We start from the raw sequence: 14,590 nt of genomic DNA, 5'->3' as shown, positions 1-14,590 counted from the left end.
AATGGTATTTGGTATTTTATTAGGATCCCAATTAGCTGTTGCAAAAGCAGCAGCTCCTCTTCCTGGGTTCCACACAGAACATGAAACATAATACAGAATGACATAATACAGAACATCAATAGACAAGAACAGCTCAAGGACAGAACTCTCCAACATAATCCAGGTAGAATCAGGAATTCCCCAGGGCAGCTGTCTAGACCCTTACTTTTTCAGGAATTCCCCAGGGCAGCTGTCTAGACCCTTACTTTTTCAGGAATTCCCCAGGGCAGCTGTCTAGGCCCATTACTTTTTTCAATCTTTACTAACTAGTAAAGCCAGTGTGTCTATGTATGTGGATGACTCAACACTATACATGTCAGCTACTACAATGACTGAAATGACTGCAACACTTAACAAAGAGCTGCAGTTAGTTTCAGTATGGAATATGTTAGTCCTAAATATTTCAAAAACTAAAAGCATTGTATTTGTTACAAATCATTCACTAAACCCTAAACCTCAACTAAATCTTGTAATAAATAATGTGGAAATTGAGCAAGTTGAGGTGACTAAACTGCTTGGAGTAACCCTGGATTGTAAACTGTCATGTTCAAAACATATTGATTCGACAGTAGCTAAGATGGGGAGAAGTCTGTCCATAATAAAGCGCTGCTCTGCCTTCAACACTACCTTCTTAACAACACTATCAACAAGGCAGGTCCTACAGACCCTAGTTTCTACCTTCTTAACAACACTATCAACAAGGCAGGTCCTACAGGCCCTAGTTTCTACCTTCTTAACAACACTATCAACAAGGCAGGTCCTACAGGCCCTAGTTTTGTCACACCTGGACTACTGTTCAGTCGTGCGGTCAGGTGCCACAAAGAGGGACTTAGGAAAATTGCAATTGGCTCAGGACAGGGCAGCACGGTTGGCCCTTGAATGTACACAGAGAGCTAGCATTAATAATATGCATGTCAATCTCTCCTGGCTCAAAGTGGAGGAGAGATTGACTTCATCACTACTTGTATTTATAAATACATAAATATTCAGACCCTTTGCTATGAGACTCGAAATTGAGCTCAGGTGCATCCTGTTTCCATCGATCATCCTTGAGATGTTTCTACAACTTGATTGGAGTCCACCTGTGGTACATTCAATTGATTGAACATGATTTGGAAAGGCACACACCTGTCTATATAAGGTCCCACAGTTGACAGTGCATTTCAGAGCAAAAACCAAGCCATGAGGTTGAAGGAATTGTCCGTAGAAATCCGAGGCAGGATTGTGTCGAGACACAGATCTGGGGAAGGGTACCAAAACATTTCTGCAGCATTGAAGGTCCCCAAGAACACAGTGACTTCCATCATTTTTAAATGGAAGAAGTTTGGAACCAGCAAGACTCTTCCTGTAGCTGGCCGTCCAGCCAAACTGAGTAATCGGGGGAGAAGGGCCTTGGTCAGTGAGTTGACCAAGAACCTGATGGTCACTCTGACAGAGCTCCAGAGTTCCTCTGTAGAGATGGAAGAAACTTCCAGAAGGACAACCATCTATGCAGCACTCAACCAATCAGGCCTTTATGGTAGAGTGGCCAGATGGAAGCCGCTCCTCAGTAAAAGGCACATGACATGTCTGGAGGAAACCTGGCACCATCCCTACGGTGAAGCATGGTGGTTGCAGCATCATGCTGTGGGGATCCTAGTCAGGATTGAGTGAAAGATGAACGGAGCAAAGTACAGAGAGATCCTTGATGAAAACATGACAGCCCGCTTGGAGTTTGCCAAAAGGCACCTAAAGGACTCTCAGACCATGAGAAACAAAATTCTCTGGTCTGATGAAACCAAGATTGAACACTTTGGCCTGAATGCCAAGCGTCACGTCTGGACGAAACCTGGCACCATCCCTACGGTTGTCACGACTTCGGCCGAAGTTGATGCCTCTCCTTGTTCGGAGGTCGACATCACCGGTCTTCTAGCCATCGCCGATTCCATTTGTCATTTTCTATTTGTTTTGTCTCGTTTTCCCACCTGGTTTTCATTTCCCAATTACTGGTCATGTATTTAACCCTCTGTTTCCCCCCCATGTCTTTGTGTGTGATTGTTATTTTGTTCAGGTCGGTATGTTCCGGCTGGTTTGTACCTGTTTATCTCCCTTTGTGGCAACCGTTTTTTTTGCACTTTGTAAATTGTTTACTTTGTGCTGTCGAGTAAAGTGCGTTGTTTCACTCATCTCTGCTTTCCTGCGCCTGACTTTATATACCAGCTACACCCACCAGCCTGACAATGGTGAAGCATGGTGGTGGCAGCATCATGCTGTGGGGATGTTTTTCAGCAGCAGGGAAAAGTACAGAGAGATCCTTGATGAAAACTTGCACCAGAGCGCTCAGGATCTCAGACTTGGCAAAAGTTCACCTTCCAACAGGACAACGACCCTAAGCAGACAGCCAAGACAACGCAGGAGTGGCTTCAGGACAAGTCTTTGAATGTCCTTGAGTGGCCCAGCCAGAGCCCGGACTTGAACCCGATCAAACATCTCTGGAGAGACCTGAAAATAGCTGTGCAGTGATGCTCCCCATCCAACCTGACAAAGCTTGAGAAGATCTGCAGAGAAGAATGGGAGAAACTCCCCAAATACAGGTGTGCCAAGCTTGTAGCATCATACCCAAGAAGACTTGAGGCTGTAATCGCTGAAAAAGGTGCTTCAACAAAGTACTGAGTAAAGGGTTTGAATACTTATGTAAATGTAATATATATATATATTATACATTTGCAAAAATGTCTAATAAAACGTTTTTGCTTTGTCATTATGGGGTATTGTGTGCATTTTAGAATAAGGCTGTAACGAGGTTGTGAAACTGTAAGTCACTGGGTCTGAATCCTTTCCGAATGCACTGTAACTGCCTTAATGTTGCTGGACCCCTTGGCAGCATAAATACAAATACAGATCTCCTTGCTCTCCCTCTCCCTCTCCTCTGTCTACCCTACCTCTCCCCCTTCCTCTCCCTAACCCTCTCCTCTGTCTCCATCTCCTCCCTCTTTCTCTCCTCTCTCTCCCTCTTCTCTGTCTCCCTCTCTCTCTCCTCTCTTTCCTCTGTCTCCCTCTCCCATCTCCCTTTTTCTCTCCTCTCGCTCCCTTTCCTCTCCTCTGTCTCCCTACCTCTCCCCCTTCCTCTCCCTAACCCTCTCCTCTGTCTCCATCTCCTCTCTCTCTTCCTCTCCTCTCTTTCCCTCTCCCCTGTCTCCCTCTTTGTCTCCTCTGTCTCCCTCTTCTCTGTCTCCCTCTCTCTCTCCTCTCTCTCCTCTGTCTCCCTCTCCCATCTCCCTTTTTCTCTCCTCTCGCTCCCTTTCCTCTCTCTCTCCTCTCTCTCTCCCTCTCCTCTCTCTCCCTCTTTCTCTCCTCTGTCTCTCTCTCCCTCTCCTCTGTCTCCCTCTCCCTCTTCTCTCTCTCTCCTCTCTGTCTCCCTCTCCTCTCTCTCCCTCTTTCTCTCCTCTCTCTCTCCCTCTCCATCTCCTCTGTCTCCCTACCTCTCCCCCTTCCTCTCCCTAACCCTCTCCTCTGTCTCCATCTCCTCTCTCTCTTCCTCTCCTCTCTTTCCCTCTCCCCTGTCTCCCTCTTTCTCTCCTCTGTCTCCCTCTTCTCTGTCTCCCTCTCTCTCTCCTCTCTCTCCTCTGTCTCCCTCTCCCATCTCCCTTTTTCTCTCCTCTCGCTCCCTCTCCTCTCTCTCCTCTCTCTCTCCCTCTCCTCTCTCTCCCTTTCCTTTCTCTCCCTCTCCTCTCTGTCTCCCCTTCTCTCCTCTGTCTCCCTCTCCCATCTCCTTTTTCTCTCCTCTCGCTCCCTCTCCTCTCCCTCTCCTCTCTGTCTCCCTCTCCTCTCTCTCCCTCTTTCTCTCCTCTGTCTCTCTCTCTCCCCCTCTCCTCTGTCTCCCCTTCCTCTGTCTCCCCAGGATGTCCTTTGAGGACTTCAAGAAGAACTACACCAAGATTGAGATCTGCAACCTGACCCCTGATGCCCTGGAGGACGATAAGATCCACAAGTGGACGGTGTCTGTGAACGAGGGTCGTTGGGTCAGAGGCTGCTCTGCCGGGGGCTGCAGGAACTACCCAGGTAGGAGATGAACCCCTAACCTCTAAACTCTAAACCCTGTATTATATGGAACCTCATCTGTAATTTGTTATTATTTTAGTTTAGTTGAATTCAGACTTGGGTAGTAATTACAGTAACAATCGTTTTATTTTAAAATCCTTTAGCTGTGGTTGATTGAGCTTGCCTGATGCAATGGAAACAATTGAATAGTCTTACAAATGCACTTCCCGTCCACCTGGCACTCTGGTCAGGCTAAATCAAATGTTATTTGAACTCAGGTCTGGTTGCCTCGTGTAAAGGATTGTCCTCATACGGGGCACCATTACATAGTTGACAATGTCCATCAAAGGCCCATTAAAATTCAAAAAATTATATTTCCACACTTTGAAGTTAGAATAATACTGTGAAATTGTGAAAATTACAATAGTGATTTATTTTGTGTGTAAAAGCTGTTTGAAAAGTCAGCATGAAATTTCAGCTGTTTCGGTAGGATGGAGTTTTGGCCTGCCTGGTGACGTCACCAGACTGTAAATTAGGAAATAGACCAATAACAAAGAGAGTTCCAAACCTCTCTGCCAATAACAGCTAGTTTTCAGTTTTCCCCTCCCTACTCAGACCACTCCCAGACATTCCTAGAAAATGTTTTGCTTGAGAAATTGCTCTTTGCTAAGTAGCTATTTTTGTTTATTTTTGACCAATTTAATTGAAAACAATCATAGTAAGTAGGTTTGTTATCCAGAAATGATTTTATATTATTAAGATAAAAAAAAAAACAGTAGCATTGGACTTTTAAGTGATTTGGTGTGTTTGGTTCTGGACCCGCTCCCTACCTGCAGATACATTCTGGACCAACCCTCAGTTCCGCCTTTGTCTCCTGGAGGAGGACGACGACTCAGAGGACAATGAGGTGGCGTGTTCCTTCGTGGTCTCTCTGATGCAGAAGAACAGACGGAAAGACAGGAAGTTGGGAGCCAATCTCTTCACCATCGGATTTGCCATCTACGAGGTGTCCCCTGTCAGCCACCCCCCCCCCCCCCCACACAAAAAAAACTACTAAACAAAAAAATCCACTACTAAAGAATCTAAGATAACTTTTATTATTCTTTAAAGGGGAAATCTGCAGTTCAAACAACAACAAAGCACATAGTTAGTTTAAAAGTCCAAAAATGGATATATAAATCACAGATTGCCCCTTTAGCACATGACCACATACGTTTGTGTATATGTCAGACAGGGCACTTCCTGTATGGAATCTTCTCAGTTTTTGGCCTGCCATATGAGTTCTGTTATACTCACAGACACCATTCAAACAGTTTTAGAAACTTTAGAGTGTTTTCTATGCAAATCTACTAATTATATGCATATTCTAGTTTCTGGGCAGGAGTAGTAACCAGATTAAATCGTGTACGTTTTTTTTTATCCGGCCGTGAAAATATGTGAAAATACTTCCCCTGTACCACAATAGGTTAACGCATGACCACATACGTTTGTGTACGTGCTCCGTTCTGTTGTGACACTGTTTTGTTTTGAGCAGAGCGGTGTTTACATTTACATTTACGTCATTTAGCAGACGCTCTTATCCAGAGCGACTTACAAATTGGTGCATTCACCTTATGATATCCAGTGGAACAACCACTTTACAATAGTTTACTGATCCTGTTTCTGCTGCAGACACAACTCACTCTTCTGTCTGTCTGTCTGTCTGTCTGTAGGTGCCGAAGGAGGTAAGGACAGGAGATGTGGAATGTGTTTGTTTACACGTTGAGGTTTTATCATTCTAATACACTTTACGCCATATTTATTTATAAATGTGTTACTATGAAAGTTTGTATGATTAATAGTATAACAACAATAACTAATTCAACACTTTGTTTTCGACACTTTTCATTCCCAGTCTTTCTTCTCCTGCCTCCTCCGTCTGTGTCTGTGTGTTTCTGTTTCTGACCAGATGCACGGCAACAAGCAGCACATGCAGAAGGACTTCTTCCTGTTCAACTCATCCAAGGCTCGCTGCAAGTCCTACATCAACCTGAGGGAGGTGACCCAGCGCTTCCGTCTAAGCCCTGGGGAGTACGTGATCATCCCGTCTACCTACGAGCCTCACCAGGAGGGAGAGTTCATCCTCAGAGTCTTCTCCGAAAAGAGGAACACCTCAGAGTGAGTGAGAGAGAGAGAGAGCGGGGTGGTAGTGGAGGAGCGCAGAGGGGAATATGCCTAGTCTCCCTGGGGGGAAAAGCAATGCAAGGCCGTAGTGAAGTGGTCTAAGAGATTTATTAACAGTATGGGCCGGGATTTAAACAAACGCAGATAAACGGCCTGTGCAGTGCGATAGACTTTTTAAAAGGCAATTTTTTTCCCCAGACGTTTTGCGTCGCTGTAAACGCTGCAGATGTCGTTGTTTAAAGATTAAATCACCTTTTTAAAAAGTCAATCGCAGCGCACAGGTCGTTTATCTGCGTTTGTTTGAATCCCGGCTTGTGTTTTCCTTGGCCACTGGTTAACTATGTATATATATATAGAGATATGCTATCAATAGATATGCTATCTTGGTAATAGTATGGGATGAGAAATTAGTATTTGTTAATCGCCAGCTTCTCTGGCGTTTTCCAGTTATAGTATCTCACCCTATGTCACAGTGTCTGGCCTTAAGTCACAGTATCTGGCCTTAAGTCACAGTATCTGGCCTTATGTCACAGTATCTGGCCTTAAGTCACAGTATCTGGCCTTATGTCACAGTATCTGGCCCTATGTCACAGTATCTGGCCTTATGTCACAGCATCTGGCCCTATGTCACAGTATCTGGCCTTATGTCACAGTATCTGGCCTTATGTCACAGTATCTGGCCTTATGTCACAGTATCTTGCCGTATGTCACAGTATCTGGCCTTATGTCACAGTATCTGGCCCTATGTCACAGTATCTGGCCCTATGTCACAGTATCTGGCCTTATGCCACAGTATTTGGTCCTATGTCACAGTATCTGGCCTTATGTCACAGTATCTGGCCTTATGTCACAGTATCTGGCCTCATGTTTAAGATGGGCTAACCAATGTGGGTGGGTGTGTGTTGGGTTATTGTCAGGTTAGAGCGCCCCCCTTTGGGGAGAGGGGGTACTGGGGTTACAGTGGTGGGGTCAGACCGCTAAAAGACAAACTATTTTAACTGCGATTTGATTTGTAGAGCTGGAAGGAATCAGCCACAGTTTGAAGCTGTTATGGAATCTTTTTTAGGACAAGCGACTTCAGATTTGGGCATGCTCGGGTAAATATTTTTCTTTCAGTATTAAAATAAACATCCTGCTCTGACTCCAAGCATCCCAAAACAATTTCCACCCTAGACGACAAGAGCTCCTAGCTCTGATGGAAGAAAGGGGGGACCTAAAGGATGCTGGGAAAAGATGTAACAGACAGAACACCCAGACAGACAGAACAACACACCAACTTGATGATTGGGCCTGTTTCCTGGACATAGATGAAGCAAGATCAAAAGAGAATCTCCATTGAAAATGTTTTTTTTAGTCTGTGACTGGAAACAGTTTTGACATAACAAAGCCTTTTATTTAATCTCAGTGGGAGTCACTGTTTTCATCCATTTGTTTTAAAGAAACATGGACAGAGTAGGTGTCAGATGTTAGGTTATATACTCAAGTTGAGTTGAGTAGGTAATGTCTTCCATATCTTGTCTGTGTTGAGAAGCTGGTTGGAGACATGTCAGCCAGACAGACCAGGTCTGGACCCAACATCCCTACAGAGTAGACCAGGTCTGGACCCAACGCTCCTACAGAGTAGACCAGGTCTGGACCCAACGCTCCTACAGAGTAGACCAGGTCTGGACCCAACGCTCCTACAGAGTAGACCAGGTCTGGACCCAACGCTCCTACAGAGTAGACCAGGTCTGGACCCAACGCTCCTACAGAGTAGACAGGTCTGGACCCAACGCTCCTACAGAGTAGACCAGGTCTGGACCCAACGCTCCTACAGAGTAGACCAGGTCTGGACCCAACGTCCCTACAGAGTAGACCAGGTCTGGATCCAACGCTCCTACAGAGTAGACCAGGTCTGGACCCAACGCTCCTACAGAGTAGACAGGTCTGGACCCAACGCTCCTACAGAGTAGACTAGGTCTGGACCCAACGCTCCTACAGAGTAGATAGGTCTGGACCCAACGCTCCTACAGAGTAGACCAGGTCTGGACCCAACGCTCCTACAGAGTAGACAAGGTCTGGACCCAACGCCCCTACAGAGTGGACAGGTCTGGACCCAACGCTCCTACAGAGTAGACCAGGTCTGGACCCAACGTCCCTACAGAGTGGACAGGTCTGGACCCAACGCTCCTACAGAGTAAACCAGGTCTGGACCCAATGCTCCTACAGAGTAGACCAGGTCTGGACCCAACGTCCCTACAGAGTAGACCAGGTCTGGACCCAACGCTCCTACAGAGTAGACAGGTCTGGACCCAACGCTCCTACAGAGTAGATAGGTCCTGACCCAACGCTCCTACAGAGTAGACCAGGTCTGGACCCAACGCTCCTACAGAGTAGACAGGTCTGGACCCAACGCTCCTATAGAGTAGACCAGGTCTGGACCCAACGCTCCTATAGAGTAGACCAGGTCTGGACCCAACGCTCCTACAGAGTAGACAGGTCTGGACCCAACGTCCCTACAGAGTAGACCAGGTCTGGACCCAACGCTCCTACAGAGTAGACCAGGTCCGGACCCAACTCTCCTACAGAGTAGACCAGGTCTGGACCCAACTCTCCTATAGAGTAGACCAGGTCTGGACCCAACTCTCCTACAGAGTAGACCAGGTCTGGACCCAACGCTCCTACAGAGTAGACCAGGTCCGGACCCAACTCTCCTACAGAGTAGACCAGGTCTGGACCCAACTCTCCTATAGAGTAAACCAGGTCTGGACCCAACGTCCCTACAGAGTAGACCAGGTCCGGACCCAACTCTCCTACAGAGTAGACCAGGTCTGGACCCAACTCTCCTACAGAGTAGACCAGGTCCGGACCCAACTCTCCTACAGAGTAGACCAGGTCTGGACCCAACTCTCCTATAGAGTAGACCAGGTCTGGACCCAACGCTCCTACAGAGTAGACAGGTCTGGACCCAACGCTCCTACAGAGTAGACATGACCAACAAGCATGGACTGAACCTAAGAGGCCGAGACAAGGCTGCCCACAAGTGTCCCTGGTCTTAAATAGTGACCTTCAGAAGAATATGGTCAATAAGACCAGGGAGTCTTAAATAGTGTTTATTATTATTAAATAGAAGTTTATTAAAAGAAAACAAGTTCTTAAGAAGAAGATGAAAAATAACAAAACACGGATAAAAAAAATAATATATATATATATATATATATATAACACGTGCTAAATGTGACTGACATTTTGTTCACAGCGCGGTGCAAGGCGGTAAGAGTGTGTTGTACAATATTGTCATTCAACTCAACGCTATTGGATATGAGACCATAATCCTTTAGAATGTTCCGAGAGCGTTATCGTTCCATATTATTGATGTTGCAAAAATACAGTTAGGAACAATATTCAGAGATATATAGACACGTAGGAATACCCATAGACAACTTGTAAATGTGATTAAATGTTTACTTAGGATGTCGTAGAGTGTTTGGCTCTTTGTCAGGAAATGTGTGAGGCTTACGGTCCAATGAGATGGTTAAATTCCTGCTAGTGTCACAAATGGTGACTGCGGTTTGTTGGTTTCTATTCAGGGAGATAGAGAACAGGATCGAGGCTGACCATCCAGTGGTGAGTTCGTTCTCGGGTTCTTTATTCTGTCAACGTCATGTTTTCATCTGTCTCACGGTCCAACTTCCTGTTTCTGTCAGCATCATGTATTCATCTGTCTCACAGTCCAACTTCCTGTTTCTGTCAACGTCATGTTTTCATCTGTCTCACGGTCCAACTTCCTGTTTCTGTTAGCGTCATGTATTCATCTGTCTCACAGTCCAACTTCCTGTTTCTGTTAGCGTCATGTATTCATCTGTCTCACAGTCCAACTTCCTGTTTCTGTCAGCGTCATGTATTCATCTGTCTCACAGTCCAACTTCCTGTTTCTGTCAACGTCATGTATTCATCTGTCTCACAGTCCAACTTCCTGTTTCTGTCAACGTCATGTATTCATCTGTCTCACAGTCCAACTTCCTGTTTCTGTCAGCATCATGTATTCATCTGTCTCACAGTCCAACTTCCTGTTTCTGTCAACGTCATGTTTTCATCTGTCTCACGGTCCAACTTCCTGTTTCTGTTAGCGTCATGTTTTCATCTGTCTCACGGTCCAACTTCCTGTTTCTGTTAGCGTCATGTATTCATCTGTCTCACGGTCCAACTTCCTGTTTCTGTCAGCGTCATGTTTTCATCTGTCTCACGGTCCAACTTCCTGTTTCTGTCAGCGTCATGTATTCATCTGTCTCACAGTCCAACTTCCTGTTTCTGTCAGCGTCATGTATTCATCTGTCTCACAGTCCAACTTCCTGTTTCTGTCAGCATCATGTATTCATCTGTCTCACAGTCCAACTTCCTGTTTCTGTCAACGTCATGTATTCATCTGTCTCACAGTCCATAGCCCAACTTCCTGTTTCGGTCAGTCTTCTCCCGTCTCTATTGGCTCACCATCTGGCAGTGAGCCCTTGTCTTGGATCAGTGAGAGACAATAAGATGCTGCTCCTTATCTTTGGTAGTTTGGATGTTTATGTCAGCCCTGAAATGAAAAGCCTAGATTAAATGAAAAGGACAGTATTTATTTTTTGTGTGAACATTTTTACATCAGTATTCAGAAGTGATATTGGCTGATTGTATTTGCCTCTCAGACACTCTTTCTCTTCCCCCTCCCCCTGTATCTCTTTCTCCCCCCTCCCTCTCTCCATATCTCTTTCTCCCCCCCTCCCTCTCCCCATATCTCTTTCTCCCCCCTCCCTCTCCCCATATCTCTTTCTCCTCCCCTCCCTCTCCCCTTCCCTCTCTCCATATCTCTTTCTCCCCCCCTCCCTCTCCCCATATCTCTTTCTCCCTCCCTCCCTCCCTCCCTCCCTCCCTCCCTCTCCCCATATCTCTCCCTCCCTCCCTCCCTCCCTCTCCCCATATCTCTCCCTCCCTCCCTCCCTCCCTCTCTCTCCCCTCTGTGTCGTCTTCTCCTTCTCAGCCGGCCCCAGCCAATGCAGGGGAGGAGAGTGAGGAAGACCAGCAGTTCCGGAGCATCTTTCAGCAGATAGCCGGGGATGTGAGTACAGGGAGGCCAGTGAGGCCAGTGAGGCCAGTGAGCGCTTGGGGGAGTGTGAGTATAGTGCTGTGGGTGGGTGGTCAAAACCAATGTGCTCCCAATTTAGTGCCGGGATTCAATCCGATCTGCGTCAATATTCACGTTATACCGCGCTTGACATTTAAAGGCAATTTTCAGATTGAGTTTACCTTTCTCTATTTCTCTTCACAACACGGGAACATTCCCTTTAAAAGCTGCATGGTCTAAAACCCACGATCAGATTGAATCCTGCCAGTATATTATTATATACTGTATTACACCTCCTGTATATCTGTCATGTTACTGTATTACACCTCCTGTATATCTGTCATGTTACTGTATTATACCTCCTGTATATCTGTCATGTTACTGTATTACACCTCCTGTATATCTGTCATGTTACTGTATATCTGTCATGTTACTGTATAACACCTCCTGTATATCTGTCATGTTACTGTATAACACCTCCTGTATATCTGTCATGTTACTGTATATCTGTCATGTTACTGTATTACACCTCCTGTCTATCTGTCATGTTAATGTATTATACCTCCTGTATATCTGTCATGTTACTGTTGTTATCAGACCTCCTGTATATCTGTCATGTTACTGTATTACACCTCCTGTATATCTGTCCTGTTACTGTTGTTATCAGACCTCCTGTATATCTGTCCTGTTACTGTATTACACCTCCTGTATAACTGTCCTGTTACTGTTGTTATCAGACCTCCTGTATATCTGTCCTGTTACTGTTGTTGTCAGACCTCCTGTATATCTGTCCTGTTGTTATCAGACCTCCTGTATAACTGTCCTGTTGTTATCAGACCTCCTGTATATCTGTCCTGTTGTTATCAGACCTCCTGTATAACTGTCCTGTTGTTATCAGACCTCCTGTATAACTGTCCTGTTGTTATCAGACCTCCTGTATATCTGTCCTGTTACTGTTGTTATCAGACCTGCTGTATATCTGTCCTGTTACTGTTGTTATCAGACCTGCTGTATATCTGTCCTGTTGTTATCAGACCTCCTGTATAACTGTCCTGTTGTTATCAGACCTCCTGTATAACTGTCCTGTTGTTATCAGACCTCCTGTATAACTGTCCTGTTGTTATCAGACCTCCTGTATATCTGTCCTGTTGTTATCAGACCTCCTGTATAACTGTCCTGTTGTTATCAGACCTCCTGTATAACTGTCCTGTTGTTATCAGACCTCCTGTATATCTGTCCTGTTACTGTTGTTATCAGACCTGCTGTATACAGAGCATTCGGAAAGTATTCAGGCCTCTTCCCCATGTTGTTATGTTACAGCCTCACCGTAAAATGGATGAAATGGTTTATTTTCTTCTCATCAATCTACACACAGTACCCCATAATGACAAAGCAAAAACAGGTTTTTCAAATTATTAACTGAAAAATCACATTTACATAAGTATTCAGAACCTTTACTCAGTACTTTGTTGAAGCACCTTTGGCAGCGATTACAGCCTTGAGTCTTCTTGGGTATGATGCTACAAGCTTGGCACACCTGTATTTGGGGAGTTTCTCCCATTCTTCTCTGTAGATCCTCTCAAGCTCAGTCAGGTTGGATGGGGAGCATCACTGCACAGCTATTTTCAGGTCTCTCCAGAGATGTTTGATCGGGTTCAAGTCCAGGCTCTGGCTGGGCCACTCAAGGACATTCAGAGTCTTGTTCTGAAGCCACTCCTGCATTGTCTTGGCTGTGTATTAGGGCCATTGTCCTGTCGGAAGGTGAACCTTCACACCAGTCTGAGGTCCTGAGCGCTCCGGAGCAGGTTTTCATCAAGGATCTCTCTGTACTTTGCTCCGTTCGTCTTTGCCTCGATCCTGACTAGTCTCCCAGTCCCTGCCGCTGTAAAACATCCCCACAGCATGATGTTGCCACCACCATGCTTCACCGTAGGGATGGTGCCAGGTTTCCTCCAGACGCGACGCTTGACATTCAGGCCAAAGAGTCCAAAGAGTTCAATCTTGGTTTCATCAGACCAGAGAATCTTGTTTTTCATGGTCTGAGAGTCCTTTAGGTGCCTTTTGGCAAACTCCAAGCGGGCTGTCATGTGCCTTTTACTGAGGAGTGGCTTCCGTCTGGCCGCTCTACCATAAAGGCCTGATTGGTGGAGTACTGCAGAGATGGTCCTTCTGGAAGGTTCTCCCATCTCCACAGAGGAACTTTGGAGCTCTATCAGAGTAACCATCAGGTTTGTGGTCACCTCCCTGACAGAGGCCCTTCTCCCCCGATTGCTCAGTTTGGCCGGGCGGCCAGCTCTAGGAAGAGTCTTGGTGGTTCCAAACTTCTTCCATTTAAAAAATGGAGGCCACTGTGTTCTTGGGGACCTTCAATGCTTCAGAAATGTTTTGGTACCCTTCCCCAGATCTGTGCCTCGAACAAAATTCTCTACGGACAATTCCTTTGACTTCATGGCTTGGTTTTTGCTCTGACATGCACTGTCAACTGTGGGACCTTATATAGACAGGTGTGTGCCTTTCCAAATCATGTTCAATCAATTGAATTGACCACAGGTGGACTCCAATCAAGTTGTAGAAACATCTCAAGGATGATCAATGGAAACAGGATGCACCTGAGCTCAATTTAGAGTCTGATAGCAAACGCTCTGAATACTTATGTAAATAAGGTATCTGTTTTTTATATTTTAATAAATTCGCTAAAATTTCTAAAAACCTGTTTTTGCTTTGTCATTATGGGGTATTGTGTGTAGATTACCAAGAATTAAAAAAAAAATAAGGCTGTAACGTAACAAAATGTGAAAAAAGTCAAGGGGTCTGAATACTTTCCGAATGCGCTGTATCTGTCCTGTTGTCAGACCTCCTGTATAACTGTCCTGTTGTTATCAGACCTCCTGTATAACTGTCCTGTTGTCAGATCTCCTGTATAACTGTCCGGTTGTTGTCAGACCTCCTGTATATCTGTCCTGTCCTGTTGTTATCAGACCTCCTGTATATCTGTCCTGTTGTTATCAGACCTCCTGTATAACTGTCCTGTTACTGTTGTTGTCAGACCTCCTGTATATCTGTCCTGTTGTTGTCAGACCTCCTGTATATCTGTCCTGTTGTCAGACCTCCTGTATAACTGTCCTGTTGTTATCAGACCTCCTGTATAACTGTCCTGTTACTGTTGTTGTCAGACCTCCTGTATATCTGTCCTGTTGTTGTCAGACCTCCTGTATAACTGTCCTGTTGTTGTAAGACCTCCTGTATATCTGTCCTCTTGTTGTCAGACAACCTGTATAACTGTCC

General features: G+C 45.5%; 1 protein-coding gene across 1 annotated transcript in view; it reads left to right on the top strand.

Annotated features, from left to right (window-relative positions):
- Positions 1-14,590, top strand: part of capn3a (calpain 3a, (p94)) — an 80,533-nt gene that overhangs the window by 33,600 nt on the left and 32,343 nt on the right. The window contains exons 9-14 of the mRNA XM_029712632.1: positions 3,920-4,080; positions 4,896-5,065; positions 5,772-5,783; positions 6,008-6,216; positions 9,792-9,828; positions 11,222-11,299. Of these exons, the coding sequence (XP_029568492.1) occupies positions 3,920-4,080; positions 4,896-5,065; positions 5,772-5,783; positions 6,008-6,216; positions 9,792-9,828; positions 11,222-11,299 (667 nt within the window). The remainder of the gene's footprint in view (positions 1-3,919; positions 4,081-4,895; positions 5,066-5,771; positions 5,784-6,007; positions 6,217-9,791; positions 9,829-11,221; positions 11,300-14,590) is intronic.

The sequence above is a fragment of the Salmo trutta genome, chromosome 25 (assembly GCF_901001165.1).
Source record: "Salmo trutta chromosome 25, fSalTru1.1, whole genome shotgun sequence".
In the NCBI taxonomy this organism is placed as follows: Eukaryota; Metazoa; Chordata; class Actinopteri; order Salmoniformes; family Salmonidae; genus Salmo; species Salmo trutta.
Note: the sequence above shows the minus strand (reverse complement) of the source record. Positions and strands in the feature narration are given on the sequence as shown.